This window comes from Colletotrichum gloeosporioides (assembly GCF_011800055.1).
Source record: "Colletotrichum gloeosporioides strain Lc1 chromosome Unknown consensus_67, whole genome shotgun sequence".
Taxonomy (NCBI): Eukaryota; Fungi; Ascomycota; class Sordariomycetes; order Glomerellales; family Glomerellaceae; genus Colletotrichum; species Colletotrichum gloeosporioides.
The window spans coordinates 37,194-55,307 of record NW_025544712.1 but is presented as its reverse complement, the minus strand read 5'-3'; the positions used below and the strand labels follow the sequence as shown (position 1 = coordinate 55,307).

The 18,114-nt window shown below is 50.6% G+C and overlaps 5 protein-coding genes across 5 annotated transcripts; 2 read left to right on the top strand and 3 right to left on the bottom strand.

Moving 5' to 3' along the window:
• Positions 1-2,594: 2,594 nt before the first annotated feature.
• On the top strand, positions 2,595-4,265 carry GCG54_00005413 (putative FAD-linked oxidoreductase; the record flags this gene model as incomplete). Its single annotated transcript, XM_045405436.1, has 4 exons — positions 2,595-2,755; positions 2,814-3,151; positions 3,212-3,408; positions 3,465-4,265. 4 exons carry the CDS (start codon positions 2,595-2,597, stop codon positions 4,263-4,265), a joined length of 1,497 nt encoding a protein of 498 aa, XP_045260417.1.
• Positions 4,266-5,968: 1,703 nt separating this feature from the next.
• On the bottom strand, positions 5,969-7,097 carry GCG54_00005412 (Sphingoid long-chain base transporter RSB1; the record flags this gene model as incomplete). Its single annotated transcript, XM_045405435.1, has 4 exons — positions 5,969-6,155; positions 6,212-6,625; positions 6,679-6,739; positions 6,794-7,097. 4 exons carry the CDS (start codon positions 7,095-7,097, stop codon positions 5,969-5,971), a joined length of 966 nt encoding a protein of 321 aa, XP_045260416.1.
• Positions 7,098-8,528: 1,431 nt separating this feature from the next.
• GCG54_00005411 (Cytochrome P450 monooygenase 3) lies at positions 8,529-10,298 on the bottom strand (the record flags this gene model as incomplete). Its single annotated transcript, XM_045405434.1, has 3 exons — positions 8,529-9,229; positions 9,282-10,047; positions 10,107-10,298. 3 exons carry the CDS (start codon positions 10,296-10,298, stop codon positions 8,529-8,531), a joined length of 1,659 nt encoding a protein of 552 aa, XP_045260415.1.
• A 1,358-nt stretch (positions 10,299-11,656) lies between these two features.
• On the bottom strand, positions 11,657-13,777 carry GCG54_00005410 (Squalene--hopene cyclase; the record flags this gene model as incomplete). Its single annotated transcript, XM_045405433.1, has 2 exons — positions 11,657-12,514; positions 12,572-13,777. The coding sequence occupies 2 exons, from the start codon at positions 13,775-13,777 to the stop codon at positions 11,657-11,659; spliced, it is 2,064 nt and encodes a 687-aa protein (XP_045260414.1).
• A 2,132-nt stretch (positions 13,778-15,909) lies between these two features.
• Positions 15,910-17,668, top strand: GCG54_00005409 (Cytochrome P450 monooxygenase aflN; the record flags this gene model as incomplete). The annotated part of the gene is made up of 2 exons (XM_045405432.1): positions 15,910-17,316; positions 17,378-17,668. The coding sequence occupies 2 exons, from the start codon at positions 15,910-15,912 to the stop codon at positions 17,666-17,668; spliced, it is 1,698 nt and encodes a 565-aa protein (XP_045260413.1).
• Positions 17,669-18,114: the final 446 nt, after the last annotated feature.

Sequence of the window (18,114 nt, the reverse complement as noted above, 5' to 3'; positions counted from 1 at the left end):
TTGTATTTCTGACGTTGTACAGAGCTTGAATACGCCTACAGCAAAGCTACAGGTACTTGTTCATGGGGTTCCCGCTGAACCTGCACCAACAGCCAAGAGCCCGAGCCGACGATGAATGCCCGTTGGCCAGTATTTGCGGCACCTGGGTTTTGCGCGGGCATGATAGGATGAAGACAGCTAAAAATGGGATGACGATTGCGGCGAGGTACATCGACCTGCACCGAAAGCTGAGTTTCATTGCGGCGCGTTCAGCCGAAATGCTGCAAACGGCTGAATTTGGGCTTGACAGGCTCCACTGGCCATCGGAGGACCGCCCGTCTCCCGGTAGAACCAACAGAAGAAGATCACACCGCCAGTTTGGTTGGCAGAAGAGGGAATCACACTTTGATGAAAAATGGGTGGAGTATTCGCATCTCGATGAAAGTGTGGTGGTAATCATCGAGTTGTCTTTTCCAATCTACCTGTGTCAGTATGGGTCGAATAGTTTCTGATGGGCCAGAACTTGCATCAACCGCTATCTTCTGTCGGCACCTTTTACCCCTATCACGGTGTACAAGAGTACCGTCTCAAAGAGAGGGTCTGCCTCGGGAGCCAGACTCTGTGCTACCATGACTTGTACTCTGTTGGTCGAGTTTCGATCTCATTATTCTGTGCGACCTGGCCCACTTTGGGTCTTTCAGCCTCAACCTCGGGAAGACGTAGGATCTTGCATGTCGGGATCGGTGCAGGGCGGTGGATGTGACGGTGCAGATGCACTACCATGGAGGCCATTGAAAGAATAGGCCAGGCAGCGTGATTTCAGTCGAGCCCGGCAAGAATAAGTATTCGTGCACATCTACTAATGCATATAAATATGCGGGTATTCATTTATGCTTAATTACTGTTAATCCGTCTTTGTCGACGGGATGGGCCGCATTCCCACCGAACTCGAAAACGGCGACGCTCCGGGACTGTCTCACTGCCGGCTTGTTCGCGACAGATCATTGTACGTCTCCACCACATCTCTTTCGGACAACTTCTACGGATACTTGAAGCATCCATTTCCAAGAAGGGGAAACTCTCGCCGTCGGAACAGATATGCACGGCTCAATTTTATCAGACGCGGATACTAGTCGTGGCTCGGTTGCGTCTCTGTTGATAGCCACGCGCGTCTGAATGGGGCCGATTCATCTCCCTCCGCGACTTGATTTGGAGCTTTTGAGGCTAAACTCTGCCAGCCGAGTCACCGACTCCGGGAAGCCAGAGTCAGCGGCAGGTGAGAACGCCGACGGTCCCGCAGCGGTCCCGCGACCGTTAGTGGGATCGGCGGTCGGCCAGCGTGGAAACTTTGCAGATCCACAAGTTCAGGGCGGAAAGAGATGATCCACTGCAGGCTATTTCGCCCGACGAGTCCGATCGCGAGATGAATCCGAGACATTCTCGGGCTTTTCTTTCTGTTTGTGTTTTCATGTTTGTTTGCTCTCGGCAGATAGTGTGCAGCATGCCCACAAGCAAAGACGGCCAAGTTTTCTTGTGCATTGGTTTTCTCACCTCCGTGGAACACGCGGTGGTATCTCCGATATCACGGACGGGGCGATGGCACTCGAGTCGGGGGAATGTTACGGGAGAACAGGGAACTGGTGCCGTCTCGTGACTTTCTTGCGGACCCGGACATGGACAGGTATGGTTGAGCCACGTTTGAGGCCTTTAACTGACCAATATGCGCTGGAAATCTCTGTCCGGGAATCACAACATTGCCCCTGGCTGCTAGGACAAACAGCAAACATGGACGGAAAAACGCGCATACATTGCAGCCCAAGCCAAGCTGCAGTGCTGCCATCTTCACGATGATGCCATGGCTTCAGTCCTCGGTGCCCAAGACGCGATGCATGTGTCGGCGTGGGGGCCCAAAAGGCAGACCCGCACTTCGGCTAGCTATCATGACTCGCCCCTGTCGATGGCCTCCTTTAATGGAAGGCGGAAGGTCCGCAAACTCTCCGTCCTTGGCCTTAATCTGAACCCAACCACTCAGCAGCATGGCTATGCACTCAATGCCTCAGCGCAGAATCCGGGGCGGTGCTGTCATTGGCCCTGTTCGCCATGTGGCCGCGCCCTTTATTGCTTGGAGCTGAACTTCAGCTGACAGAGACGTCAACGGGCAAATGGGATGTCATAGCACAAGGATGGCGCCGACAGACAGACCGTCAACCTTGCCACTGTTTCAATATCCGAGCGTTACGAGCCGTCAAAAAGCCACAGCCGAGCTTACGAAATTAAACGAAAGCTTCCATCCGAGAAGGGACGAAGTAAGGAAGAAAAGAAAAAAAAGTTGGCTGTGAAGCTGCTCCGCCCACGGCCCATGATGCATGGGCTTATCGGCTGGTAGCGAACGTATTTCCTAATTCAGCCCTCGCTTGTGGAGCAAGGTTGCAATGCAGGCCCCGACGTGTCCAATATTTCGCGCTGATGCTCATGTCACCCACGTTGATCTGATGGAATCTCAAATGTTTGTAATATAAGACCACCCATGGGATGACAGTTCTTTGGAAAGCGGGTTTTTGCTTTCTGAACGGGTTTCCTGGAGGGTTTTCGCTTTCGTTGACAACTTGCCCGTCATGGTTGGAATCACCCTTTCCCGTACCCTGGGGATTTTCTTGGGCCTCCTGACGGTCGTCAGGTCGGAATCCGCAACATGCAGCCAAGTCTCAACCGGCACTAGCATCCAGAAGTTTCAAGGTCTCGATATCGGCTACACCTCAGAGCAGCTGAACTACTGGTAGGTTAATACAGCTTCTGGTTTCTCAGGTATCTGTTCTGACGCAAGGCGGAAAAAGGTCCACAGCATGTGGTAACCTCAAACCTGGATGCATCTTGGTCCCCACCAGCGCCGAAGAGGTCTCCGCCATTGTCAAGGTTTTGGGAACCAACAACGAGACTTTTGCCGTCAAGTCGGGAGGACACAACCCCAACAACTACTATGCCAGTGTGAAGGATGGGCCGCTCATCTCCACTAAGGGACTCAAGGAGGTCATCTACGACAAGGCGAGCAACACCGTTAGTGTGGGACCTGGCAACAAGTGGGAGGATGTCCATGCCGCTCTCGACGGGACCGGAGTTACAGTCGTCGGCGGCCGAATTGGAAACGTTGGTGTTGGTGGATATTTGCTTGGAGGTACGATGAACGGTCTCAAGACATTGATCGAGGTTTGATGCTGATTTCAAACCCGACTAGGTGGACTCAGCTTCCTGAGCACTCAGTATGGCTGGGCTTCGAACAACATTGTGTCGGTCGAGATGGTTCTGGCCAACGGAACGATTGTAACCGCATCGAACACGACGAACCCCGATCTTCTAGCTGCCATCAAGGGCGGCGGCAATGCCTTCGGTATCGTAACCCGATATGTGTTGAAAGCCCACCCCATCGGTCAGGTAAGGATACACTCCAGCTAGGACTTTGAAATTGGCACGGTCTAACACAATAATAGATCTGGGGTGGTAACTTGGTCTTCGGTGCCGACAAGACCGACAAGATTCTCGCAGCCATTCGCAACTTCACCGAGAATTACGACGACCCGAAGGCAGCCATCATCGCCACCTCCGAGCTTACCGTGCTGAACCTCGTTGACATCTGGATCCTGTTCCTTTTTTACGACGGCCCCGAGCCTCCCGCCAACGTCTTCAACGAGTTCCTCGACATCGGCCCGACCATCAATAGCTGCAAGACCCGATCCTACACGGACCTTCTGACATCCAACAACCAGTTCGTCCTGAAGGGCAGCGTCTACACCATCGCGACCGAGACGACCCCCCTTCCTTCCGCTGCCGACGGTGCGAAGGTGATGCGTTCGTATTACGACCACTGGTACAACACATCATCTGCGAAGGCCGGCGTCTTCGGCATGATTGCATCCATTGCCTTCCAGCCTATTCCAAAATCCTTGCCCCGCATCGCACGTGAGAACGGCGGTGATCTCTTGGACCTTGATGACGATGTTGACAGAATCATCTTTGAGTTTGATTACTCCTACGTTTCACAGCTTGATGACGCCACGATTGACAAGACCATGGTTGACTTGTACTCTGGCATGAAGACTCGGGTGGATGGTTTCATTGCGGACGGCACCCTTCCGGACATCTACAGGCCACTCTTCATGAACGACGGCTACTTCCGACAGGACTACTGGGGGAGGTTGAAGCCAGAGAAGCGGCAGCTCGCTCAGAAGGTTCGAGCGGAGGTTGACCCAACGGGCATGTTCCAGCAAAGGACTGGGGGCTTCAGATTGTGAGTTCTCGGTCATGTAGAGCTCTTCGTCTCCTTGTACTGACATGATAATAGGCCTGCCTGAAGCTACAGAGAAGAGCCTACCGATTAGTGTAAATAGTTCGATTCTTTGATGCTGGGCTTCAGGGTTCCAGCTGTGCTATCTAGCACGTACCATTTCCACAATACTATTGTATAGATACATTGAGCAACGAGTGGATACCCCCTGCATCATATGGTCTGTCAATGAAGCATTGGCATGTCGACCACTATGTTTTATCTTGTAAAATGTTGCAACTGCTGCAAGCTGGTCACGTCGGAGATTGGGCTTTCTGACAATTGCCTTCGGAGAAAGCAAAAGTAAGACACGATTTTGTGGACCTCTATCACCAAAAGACTCGGCTTTCAGTGACGGTGAACTTTTGGGCTGCAAAATCCATTCGCTTTCGGAGTCGCAGGCTTGATATCACTTATCATGGCTTTGTGCACCCCAACTGCTGCATATTTTCCTACCGTAGCAACATGACACCCTTACTTAACAACAGTATCTCAAGATCCCAATTCTTCGAAGTCACAACTATCAATTCACATTTCAAGATGGAAAATGTCGCCATCATCCCAGACACCATGTCAAATATTTGGGAGGAGAAGTTCAGGAACCTGGTCCAACAACTCGGAAATGCCCCGAGCGACTGGAGCCAACAGATGCGACTCATCGTTGTTATTTTTGTGTTTTCGGCTCTCACGCTAATGTTCATCTCAATCGCCTTAACGTTTTGCTACATGAGAAGGAGAAATAAGTTGCGCTCGATTGGAGAGCCGAAGTCCGAGGCCATCAGCGAGACCAGCGATGGAGTAGGTCGCTGGTTGGAAAGCGAAAGGAGACGTCCTCACACCGATTTCAGCAACTTTGGCCGCATGCCCGGCTACTTGCCGGATTCACCTGAACTCGTCCACACGAGATTCGTCTGACGGCTGGACGCCCTTTGGCCTGTGCAAATAGAGAAGCACCGGCGTAAACGACGGCATACATACACACACGCACGAGTAGCATCGTTACCGTAGGTGGCCATAGAGGTTTCTCTGTGAAGCCCAGGCCATCCTGGGCTTCGCATATTTTGCCGTCAGGGTCGTACGGCAGTCAAAAACGTGTGTCCACAGGCGGCGAACTGCGAAAAAGAAGTTAGAAGGGCAGAAGGGTAGCATCGCTACCTACCTCCACGATAGTCAATCAAATCGAACCACGATCTCTGAACGTTTGCGAAACACCGGCCACAATTGCAAGTCCAGCGGCGATGGCTGCGTGCACATTCGACACGGAAGATAGCAAATCAACGGCCTAATCGCCGAACTCACTACTGAAAGCAGCAATATTGCTCTTGAAGTCAACGTCAGCGGGAGGAAACAAAACCAAAAGGCTTAAGATTATGTGCTACATGTTTGTATAGGGCAAGGAAATGGTATCTTGGTACGAGAACAGAAGAAATAGAAACACAATAAGAGGCATCAACGTTCCAGAATGATTCTCCCGTGACGTTCATGGATTCTGGACGAACCGCTTTCAGCCCCACAAAGAAAGAAAAAGTCCAGATGCAAGATTTGCTGTCTTTTTGCGACCCCCGAGCAAGACGTGGATCCATCGTGATCCATCTCGAACCCCACTAATACTGGTGGGTCGGCATTTCGGGGGTCGCAAAAAACGCTCAAATTATTTTTCGTAGCACCACCTCATACTCTGGCGTCCTCCGCGGGAGACTTTCCCGTAGCAACGCTTTCCATGGTCATCCCCCTCTCCGGGGCGTGAAAGTTTTCGACATCTGTTGCGGCAGACATGGTACTCATTCTCTTGTTACTTTCTTTAAACCCGATTGCGGGATTTCCGATGACGAGGCAGAAAACTGCAATAACCATGACCCTTGGTTGATGTTAGGCTCCAGCACCAGACAAAGGTTGGGGTATATGACCACTTACGATGACTCGAGCCCGATGAAGAGCGGCTCGTTCCGGAAGAGAACACTGAAATATCCTTCCTTCAGCTCCTCAATACGGTACGAGCATCGGACCAGAATCAGGATGGTTGCCATGAACAGAAATGCCAAGAACACACTCATGTGTGTGGTGATTCTCTCACGCGCACCCGACCTGTAGGCGGAAAAGAGATAATCCGCGAACAATATGCAGAACACCACCAGAGTCACAACTTGGAAGATGAGGCCTGCCAGGGAGACGTTGACGCCCTTTTGTACCTGGCTCTTATCGTTCGCAATGCTCGACAACGCACCGCCAGTGGCTTGTAGGATGAGGGAGATGATGTCGCAGGGAATGAAAATGTAATAGAAGAGGTGCGGGTTGAAGCGGGATATCGATCGGTCGAGAGTGATGATTCTAACCACATGTTAGCAGAAGATTTATCGATGTCGTGCAGCAAGTAGGCTTACACTTTGGAAAGCATCACATAAATGGCGGCGCAGAAGAAGACAGGGGCAACAGTGATGCAAACTATTTCGACGGTTAGATAAATGCGATGAGCCAGGACTTGCACGAATGACCTACTGATCTGAATGAGAAAGCCGCCGAAAGAGAACGGGTTGTCATGTAGAATAAGTCGTCCAACATAGCCGACGATTTCCACCAAGCATCCGCCGATCACGCTCGCCGCAAACCCCCATGTCTTTGCCCGAAACCCAATGACACTATGGATGACCATAGCCAGGGCGAAAATGGCGATGAAGGTGCTGTTAGCGGGTATGGAAGGCTGGTACTTCAGAAGACTGGCTTCCAGAGGACAGAGCTCCAGAGTGCAGTTGGCCTTCGGACCGAAAGTCCTGAGTCCATTTGGAAGCTTTGTTGCAGACATGTTGGGCCGGGAAATTCGAGATTGACGCCTGTTGTATAAGGCACACTGCGAAGAGACAAATTTGATCGATGCTAAGAAAGACGTTGAGATCGCGGGTCTCGAGAAGTCTTAAATACTGGAGGATACGATGGATATTGAAGGGAGGAACGACCGCATGCGTATGTCTTATCGAGACGAAACAGCGGGGTCGGCCGTAAACACAGGAGTAATCCGTTGGAAACTTGCTTGCCTGCCAACTATTTCCGTGGCGGGAGCGGGATCTAATCTAAGACATCCTAAGCTATCCCCTAATGAACAACCGGCCATGATCTACGAGTGGCTGGATCCCTCTCTTTCGCTTATGTTGACCCTTTTCCACGTTTAGAGACTGCCAAGTGCACTTGGCTCTCATGGCTCTCCTCATCTAAACATGAGGCTGGATTCGAAGAGTGCGGGTTGTGGAATCCCCTTGTCCACGACCGGCCGTAAACCATACCATATTCGGAAATGGAAGATCTCGCGGTGGACAAGGTGAGCGCCACCCCATGTGTTTTTACGGATATCCTGGCACGTATGATTGAACGGCCAGCCCGATCGACGTCCCGACAGTTTGGGCCCTATTTTAGTAGACTTGAAAGTAGTGTAGACCGCACTCGTTGGCGCACTCGCACTCGCAACATGACGAATCAGGGAGCGAGACTACTGAAGGCGGACGGATATTTGAGACTAGCCTGCATGGTTCCCGCATGTGAACATGATGCGACGGGGGGACACAAAGACGCTTCTGAGCCCGAACCGTAGGCCCGCGCCAAGACACCCGATAAATCGGATAAACAATCTTCGATGCGTCATGCCAACAACCGAAGAGCTTGCGTCTTGATTCTCAAAGAATCCTTACGAGGTTCTAGGCTCTCGCTTCGCGATGCGAACTGATGATGGCTGCGTCCGCTGTTTAGATGCGTCTCTGAACTCATTGCCTGACTACTTGGGAGACGAGTAAAACAAACTGTACATGGACAATCGTTGACTGGTGGACGCGCGCAAGGCAAAGCATTCTTTGTCTTCCGCCGATTATCGCCGAACGTCGCCGAACCCGAACGTCGCCGAACATATGGCGATCACGGATCACTGCACCGAATCGGCTCTCCGAGTCTTGTTTGTGACATCCACATCATGCGAGTGGATACTTGGTTGGTCCAGACGAGCGCCAATTTATTGAGTCTAAGGAAAATCTCTGCGACAGAGGCGGGATCCTGGCAATTGCAGCAAGATATTTGGAAGTGGCTTTCGATTCAACTTTTACATATACTGATGCAGCTATTTTCCTTCAACCCCAAAGAAATACACTTTCTAGGCTCCACAAACTTGCTAAACAAAAAGGTCATTTACAAGGGTCGTCGCCCCTAAGACAACGCTTTCTCAAAGCATCGAGGTGCAGATCCCTAAACCAGGCTAGTTGGCACCCTCGCGGCGTTTGATCTCAAGAGGGACAGTGACATCGGTCGTGAGAGTAAAGTCATTGAGCCTGTGGCCAACAGGTGGGCCTCCCTTACGATCAGCATCACCTACAAGCCTGAAGTCCCAGAAGCGCAGCATCTCGACAAACAAGACCTTGATAGCGGTGCTGCTGAAGAACCGGCCGGGACAGCTGTGGGTGCCGAGGCCCCAGGCCAGGTAATCGGACGTCGTCGTGATGTAGTGGAACTTGTTCTCGTTGCCATCCATCTGGCGCAGCTTGTAGAAGCGGAAGCCGTCAAACTCGCTCGCAGGAGCTTGGTCCGCAATCTCTGCGTAGCTCTGCTGGGTGCTTGGAGAGGTCATGACGTGGTAGACTGGAACGCCGATGCGAGTGCCGGCAGGGAGCGTGTGGCCGGTGGAAAGAGTGACGGGACTCTGCACGATGCGAGCCATGTTGACGAGCTTGTTCGGGCACAGACGCATGCTCTCCTTAAGGAACGAGTCGAGCTTGCGAAGCTTGACGTACGATGTGCGGCCCATGATGCGACGGCCCTTGTCGTCCATGGTGAAGCCGTCTTGTTGCAGGACGTCTTCGATCTCCTGGCGCAAAGGGGCGAAATACTCTGGTCGGGTAGCCAAGTCGTACATTGCACGGGTAACAGTATAGCTGACGCTGTGAATAGATACCCACGAAACTAAGACGCAGGTCAGTTAGAGTCCAGAATAGAATTTTTAAGGAAGACTTACGGGCAAGCTGGTTGAGAGCCAGCGATGTAGCAATGTCCTCATGACTGGCACCCTTCGGGATGATGGTGTACTTTAGCAACCATGAGCAGAAGGTTCCCTGCGCATCATCAAACTCCAGGGCCTCCTCCTCCGACATGTAGTGTTGAAGAGGCTTCTTCTCGTCCATCCAAGTGTTGGGATCTTGCATCGCTGCTCTTTCCTTGACAAGGTTCTCGACGATCGGCATGAGAATCTTCTTGCCGCTCTCAAGGTGAGACTGCATCTGCTTGACTTCGGGCAAGTACTTGCCAATGAAAAGACGAAGCCAGTAGGGGTACTTGTTCAACGCATGGCGGGCGCGCATCAGATCAATGGTATAGCCGATAGAAGAACGAAGCCATTCGGGCCTGCGGCTAATGGGGCGACCAATGAAGATACGCGACAGCATGAGGGCTGAGATCTTGGTAACACTCATGTGAAGTCCCTTGGTGGACCACTTGTCGCTGCCGACGTCATTGAGCTCAATGTCCATCGCGAAGCGGAGCTCGTCCAAGATGGCGGGGATGGCACCGTTGGTGTGTCTGGTCAGGTCTATTCGGACAGTGGGAAGGAGCTCAGTGCCGTAGGTGCCTCCGCCAACCTTGGTGACGGCCATAGAATGGTCAATCTTGACTTCGGCATGCAAAGAGACCTTTTCCTCGGGCATGTTCTTCACATCATCGACGAGGTTGCCAGGAAGAATGACGATGGGTCTTGATGTCTTTAGGATGAATGGTGTGTCGGGGTACTGTTTCCAGATCAGAACTCATGTTCTTGGGGAAACGATGCCGATGGATTCAGACTCACCTTTTCATACATGCGCGTCAAAGTGTTGAACACGCCCTCTGGGCCAGGATCCGGAATCTCAACAGGCATGTTTAGGTTCGGCTTCCGGAAGAAGGAATAGTATGTGACTGCACCGAGTGCAAGAACAATGGCCAACAGAGTTGTTGGCTGACAGCTCATAACAGAGCTCGCGACGGTGTGTGTGATCGCCATGATGAAGGCTGAGAGGATCGAACACTGCGAATAGGAGCGAACAGGTTTGAGGGCTTTGATGATAACAGAAATGGGCGATCTGGGTGGCGATGGGTATTATGAAGAAGTGTATGTATGTTCCTGAACATGTAAGATTGATGACGATTCTTCGTTTGCAACTCTGCTGGCCGAGCACGAACATATATCGGCAAACCTCGTGCTTGACTGCAGACTCTCAAAATAGCGTGTAGTACCTAGTCGCTTCCAGTATGCTTCTACCAAACACACTGAGCTCCTGTTTCTGGGGCTGTGCAGTCCCGAGTCCGCTTGAAAGCCGGTGCGCCTACGGCGTTTTGACTGTGCCGGACCAAGCCCGGCTTGGCCCTGCTATGGAGACCCAAGACTGGGGCCGGTCGAGAGCCAGCTTCAGGAGGCTCAAGCTCCCACGGTGACTTTGTCGACTTGTCTTGGCGAGGCGAATCTCGATTACGTTCCATATGGTTGGCTGCAGAATATTCATCTTACGGGGTTTGCCAAGCTGGGGCTGCCGTTGATTCATGTCATGGTCGTAGCTGTTGGCACTGAGCCCTGCAGGCAAAGCCTATTCTAGGGTTGTCATGATTCGTTTGTGACAATGCTGTCTGGAGGTGGAAACTTCCAGGATCCTGAGCGACAAAATGCATCGACCGGAGACTTTCCAGAAGTCAGTTCCCCATGATTGTGAGATTGACTTTCGAAACCTGTACCGATTAGGCAGTCCTTTGCAACAGCTGAGTTCCCTGTTCGGCAACGTTCACATAGGATACCCCCGCCATCTTGGGATGGCATTCCCCATACTTCTGAATCAGCCACGAGTCTTGGCAATCCAGAACTTCAGTGTTAACTCTGGATACTCACATAGTAAAACGCACGCCCACGTGGGGGATACAGGTGGCTAAAGTTGGTGCACATAGGAACTCTCTGTTCAGCATCAAGTCTGTGTTCTCGCTACCGGACAGTAAAGTTCAGTGGTGACGCCGGCCGTGAGTACCCAGGCACAGTACAGTTCCGAAAGCCTGGTTGCCAAGTTATGCAATGGAAATCAATCTGAAAGCACTGAGGGCATTAAGCTTATTCGCTTGCAATCAACGCGGGTAAAGATCGAACTATCGTGTTGAGATGAGCCTGAAGGGCGGAAGCTTCGTGTCGCATGCGGTCGGGAGTACTTCAAACAAAGCAAGCGCGCCCGAAAACTTACGGCAGATCACCACATGTCAGAAGCGTATTCAGATGTTTGGCGAAAACTAATATTTGCGAATAGTTCGTATCAATGACAGCCCATAAAGTCCCGCTTATTGCCATGCCAAGAACGAAATCGAAATCCAATTGACAACTTGGCATCACTTCATCGAGTGTTGCTTGCAAGCATGCAGATACCGCCCCAGAGCCACCATTGGGTAGCCATGTCGCATACAGCCAAAATCCAACCAAAGAGTGTTTGGGAAGCCCACACTCACATACGCCTCCTGGTCCCAAGTGACGCCCTTTTCGGAGCCGACTTGAGTCCGAAGCAAATATTGAACTCCTTTCTCGATCGCCGGATCAGAGTGTGGCAAATGTGAAAGAAGAGCCATCACCGCCCAGGCCGTCTGAGTCGGTGTCGAGATGAGTCCTCGGCCGGCTAGAGACTCATCCCTGTACGTGCCGAGGCTCTCTCCCCAGCCACCATCAACATTCTGGACAGCCTTGATCCACGAGATGGGCTCGGAAATGAGAATCCCTTCTGCTGGTTGCTCGACCGACTGCAGGTACGGAAGAGCGCAAAGAACACTGCTTGTTCCGTTCAGGTAGTTGACATGCCACCTTGCCCACCATGTCCCTGTGAGCTTGTCTTGTGACTTCGCGATATACTCAAGGCCTTTTCTGCAAGCCTCACGGACACGTTCAAGCACAGCAGGAGGCATGATGGACGAGCAGGTTGGTTCCGTGATAATGTAACCCAGGACCTCAAGAACACGGCCCGTGATATCGGGAACACTGGGATCGAAGAACTCGACACCATCTGCGAATGGAAAGAGATTTGCGACTTTGCTAGTGTTGTCGATGTCATAGGCACCCCATCCGCCATCTCCGCCCTGCATGGACAGAAGCCAGTTCAAGGCTCGAGATCCACAGGCAGAGTTGATCTCTTTGGGGTTTCTCATGACGATCGCGAAAAGGCACACCAGGGTATCATCGTTGTCGGGAAAGTACTCGTTCTATATGGTGTCATTAGCTGATTTTGCCAGTGTACTGGAGATTAGGGATGTACTTACGCAATATTGAAATGACCAACCACCAGGAAGGGAAGCTCTTGGGTTCGTTACCAAATAGTCGCCGTGTGTTTTGAGAATTTGGTGATCTTTGAACCACTTGATGGAAAGATCTGCCCGATCGTCGGCCAGCCCCGTCTCGAGTAGTCCCAGAGTCATGAGCGCCGTATCCCATACAGGACCAATTGTCACTTGCATACGCAGGCCATCGGCATCCTCCCAAAGCGCGTCTTCCATAGCCCTCGTCAAATGACCCATGACGGGGTGGCTAGCTGGAAAACCGGCGGCGTGCAGGCCAACCACGCAAAGGAAGTTGGAGATCGTGAGAGATCCAAAGCCTCCCGCGTCGAGATGATTGACGATGTATTGCACGCATTGGTCGAGACAGTAGGTGCGCAACATGGATCTCTTCAAGACTGGTTCAACCACGCTAGCTGCCTTGTCAATCAAAGTGCAGGCAAAGCGGCCAACTTGACCATCCTTCCATAAGGTAGAAAGTTGCGGGATTGACTTCAAAGTCCGGTCCAAAGGGTTCAGAAACAACTCGTCAAGGAAGTTGCCTCCCAAGATTTCTTCGCTGTCGTCGGCTCCGAAGGGATGCAAAGGAAAGATTGGTTGGTGGTGCTTGAGCAGCATCACGGGCACAGCTGACACCCGCGACCAGTAAGAGAAAGAGTAGATGTTGACTGGTGAAAGGCCGGCAGGAAGAGCCATAAGCTCAGCAGGAACCTGAGCCATGTCTTTCCATGCAATGATGCCGAAAAGTGCCAGCACCAATTGTGTCAAGACACCGACCTTTGCAACACCACCGTGGCGTAGAACAAAAGCTCTTGCTTTGCGCATGGGCTTGCTGTTGACATTGGTACCGAGAAGCTTCAGCCCAAAGTAGGCTTCAACTGTGGTCGAGACATCACCGTCCCAGTCGTGAACGGATGGTGCTAAACCCCACGAGCCATCGTCGGTGTTTTGTTGGGAGAGAAGCCAGCGTCGGAACTTGTCTGCTTCATCTTCGGACAAAGGCATACCGAGGATTTGTCGAATACATAGCCATTGTACGGTAAAGGAGATGCTGCTGCGGACTTCCAGATACCAGTGGCCATCAGGCTTCATCTGGTCGTACGCATGTTCGGCAGCCTGCTGAATGCATTTTGTCGCAGACTCCGCAAGATCGTTGTCTTGTTGTGTGAGAAGAATGGTGTTTGTTGCCATGATCGTGTTTGATGATGTTGAAGCTCACAATGATACTACGTTCAAGGAGTGAAGCCAGCTTCATATCTCGGTCTCATATGTTGAGAATGCGTGTTAGCTAAGCGTAAACCAGAGGCCCCTGCAGCCATCGAGATGTATTCCCCATGAGATACCAAGCGCCGCAGGCGACTTCTCGAGTGGACCTGTTCATGGTCTGTTACGTCACGAGGTTCTCTGATATACGGATTTCTAAAACAAGGACACTCCTTAGCGCCTTCAAAGATTGTTTTGGCACATTATCTCACTGTTAGCTTTGCTGCGTCTCACCTGCCAAGCCGTTCACTGCCAAGAGCTTCGCAGCACAGAGAAATAGAACTGGACTTCTCCGGCATTCTGCCGTGTGTGCATCGAGACCTTTGTTTTGAGTAGCGAACGTGCTCATCGGATTTCTACGTCAGGTTCCCTGGCATGCTATTATTAGGGCATTGGGGTTTGCGCCAAGACGTCAGATGAAGGTATCGTGGTGGAGGCGATCCATCGCACTCCCCCATGCAGCGATCAACTATGCAGGGTTACAATTCCCGCAGGAGAGAACTACTACACAGGCTGTATCGTTTTGTGAAGAATTCTTTTGTGAATACTTATATAACTAGGGATATATAAGAGGACCCCCCTACTCTAACTACCCCTTATATATCTAGTAAACTACCCTATTAACTACTACTATATTATAGCGATTATATATATATCCTTAAGTTCCTTTAATAGGGTACTATACTTTAATAATATAAGATACTTAATTTAATTAATATTATATAACTTATTTATCTTAAATTTCGTTTTAATTTACTTAAAATATCTCTATACCTTAGCTTAAAAATATATTATCTTATTAAGGTATACTAGTAGAAAGTAGTAGTATATTTAATATACTATTAAGTTTTCTACTAAGGGATTAAGTTATATATATAAAAATCTATATACTTTATCTTAATTATTTTAAGTAATTATAAAGAAGCTATTACTACTCTTAAAGTAGTAGTAATAGATAGTATTAATATAATATAATAATAATATCTTAATATTAAAGGAGTAATAGGTTATAGTAGTATAAAGAGGGAGATACTTACCCCCTAGCGATTCGCACTCTCTTTATATACCCCTATAAGTAGCTATAGAGGTTTCTCTACTATCCTAGCCCTCGAATATTTCCCCGTGAGAGTTATACAGCAGTCAACAAGGTACGCCTCCAGGCGGCAAACTGCGAAGAAGAAAAGTTAGAAGGGAAGAAACACAGGCCGTGTTTTACAGTTCTACCGCTCCAAATGCGATCTTTCCCTGGTAGGAAACACGAGTCACGTCCCAAAAACCCAATCTGGAAAAAGGTAGAGCCTGATAATTGAATAACACCGCTTTATTCAGACGGAGACTACTGAGTCAGAGTACGCACGCCCTGCATTGCTGTCAGTCCCATCTATCGGCCGGCTCAACGCCAAGAAACCACCGGGCTGTACCTTCCTACGGGTCAGAGGCGTGTCGTCAATTTTTGGAAAGCTATGGATATCCTGTTGATGTGGTCCCGCGTGGCCGGTCACACCTTCTCTAACGCCTTGGCCAGAAAGCTACCGTGTTGTTGGGCAGTAACGCTGGAATTAGACAGGCATTAATCCAGAAGCTTGGGGGTTGTGATCACGAAATGTCACCGCAGATACGAATCGCCATTCTTCATACTAGAACATAAAGATTGTGCAGATGTCATGCATGAACAACGTTGACATATCATGAGAACTGGAAACGGAAGATAGCCTATGGTCCATGAGCCAAATTACCGTCTGGCATATCTTTTGTTTCTCTATGTATCACCACATTATCTGGTACTCATGCTTCGCCTAGTCTCAGACCTGAAAAAGTGTCTTGTCAACGACTCTTTGGGGGATTGCTCAGTCATAACTTTTCTTCCTCGTTTTTTCAAACTCATCTTACTCTTGTCAATCTTGGCTCATTCGATCTATCTAAGAGCCAAAAGCCTTTTTGTGGCTTGCCAGAGTTGGTCAGCCACAGTCTATCAACCTCGTCGACAAACGACTTTCACCGTCACCATCACCACAGACACCTACACAAACACAACCATCATTGATACCACAACAAACACAATGCATCTCACCACGATACACATGGCGCTAATTGCCACAATGCTGGCCAGCATAGTCTACTTCGCCTTCTCGTTATTCAAAGCGCGCAGCTTCTTTCGTCGTCTTCAGAAGGACGGCATTCCCATGCCTCCTCATCATCCCATATTGGGGCACCTTGGTCTGATGTTGAGCATCATGATATCTCTCCCGCGCGATGTTATGCCAACTGTGGTTCTCGCCGATCAAGTTCGCAGACGGTATCCACACCTGGACAAAGCTTTCTATCTAGACATGTGGCCATTCACTGGACCGATGTTGATGATCATCTCACCGGATCTGATGCGCCAAGCGACCCAGGGCGAGAATTCTTTGCCCAAGGTAGCCTTCTTGAAGAATTACATCAAGCCGTTGAGCGGCGGACATGATCTTGTCAGTATGGAAGGTGACGAGTGGAGGCGCTGGAGAGATGTGTTTCGCCCAGCTTTCAGTCGCGCAACTGAGCTTGTGCCCAATATCGTGGAGACAATCTGCGTCTTCCGGGATCAGCTTGTTGGCAGAGCTAAAGGGAACAGTGGCTTGTTTCAACTGCATCACTCTGCGCTGAACCTGGCTATGGACATGTCCGGCAAAGCTCTGTGGAACCACGACATGAGCACCCAGAGGTCCTACAACGACATGGCCGACGCCATTGTTTCCCAGCTCAGATGGCTACTTGTCGAAGGCTTCATGCCATTTGCAAGTCTCAACTTCATTAGGCCATTGGTACACAAGTATAATGGCTTTAGAATGGAGAGATACATCGCCGGCGTGCAGCACAGACAGAAGACCAACAAAGACGACAACGACTGCGTTATTAGCCGAGCCATCTCCAAGGTTCGCGCTCGACACACGGACAAAAAGTTCTCCGCAGACCCATTTCGCGACCTCGGAGGCGAGGCTCATTTCAACACAGTCATCAAAAGCCAAATGAGGTTTCTCCTTCTCGCAGGCTACGACACCACGGGCTCAACCATCACATATGTCCTGCATGTTTTGTCCCAACATCCCGAGGTTCTGGCCCGAGTACGACAGGAGCACGACGAGGTACTGGGCTCGAATGTGTCTCGCGCAGCCCAGCAGCTCAAAGAAAACCCGCACCTCGTCAATCGTGTCCCGTATACTACAGCGGTGATCAAGGAGACATTGCGCCTATACCCACCAACGTCAACCCTTCGGAACGGAAAGCCTGGGTTTAACCTCTACGATCGAGAGTCTCCGGGCTCTACTGTTACATATCCCACAGAAGGGTGCATTGTTTTTGGCAATCACCACGGCCTGCACCACAACCCCAGATACTGGAAAGAGCCCGACGCGTTTCTTCCTGAGCGTTTCCTCACAGCTCCGGATGACCCTTCGGGCTTACATCCACTCCAGGATGCGTGGCGTCCGGTAAGCCAGCTGAAACTTCCGCGTTATTTCACAGAACCAAATTAACATTAACATTTTCTAGTTCGAGAAAGGGCCTCGGGCATGCATGGGCTCGGAGCTTGCAATGGTCGAGATCAAGGCTGTCATCATGCTTGTTGCTCGGGAATTTGATTTCACACCTGCTTATCAGGAATGGGAGGCGTCACAGTCCAAGCAGGCGGCGGGAGAGAACAAGATTGGGTTGGGAGTCTTGCTTCCGGGCAGTGCACCAAAGCATGTCAACGGCGATCGCGTGTATCAGACTACTGGAGGTGGAGGAAGTCATCCTGCGGATGGCTATCCTTGTAGGGTGAGATTTGCGCCAGGTGTTTAGCGGATTGAACTTTCAAGGCAATACTACATGTTGTGTATGCATGATAATGGTGCAAAGTGGCGATCTGCTTGTATTCATCTTGCCGTTGTGGCAAAGGTGGTTGGTTTGTGACTATTCTGGTGTCGCTACAGACCTAGAATTTACAGTCGTTATGTCCCGGCCAGAGTCAATCCCTGTGGTTCAAAGCTGTTGGAAGAGTTCTATCACAGATGACCAAAGTCTATAATGTTGTTTACAAGTGGGCGATCGGCAGAATGCCAGATTGGTAAACCCGGGACCGAAACCGTACAGCCGAGACCGACACAGACAGCCGTTATCCAAATTTTAACCTCAGCCATGATGTCAATGAGAGGCTTAGTAGCTTAGAGATTCATGGTGTACAACAGCCGTTAAAACCTACAAATCACTGCATGTCATCCCGCCACCTTCCCGAGCACATAATCTTT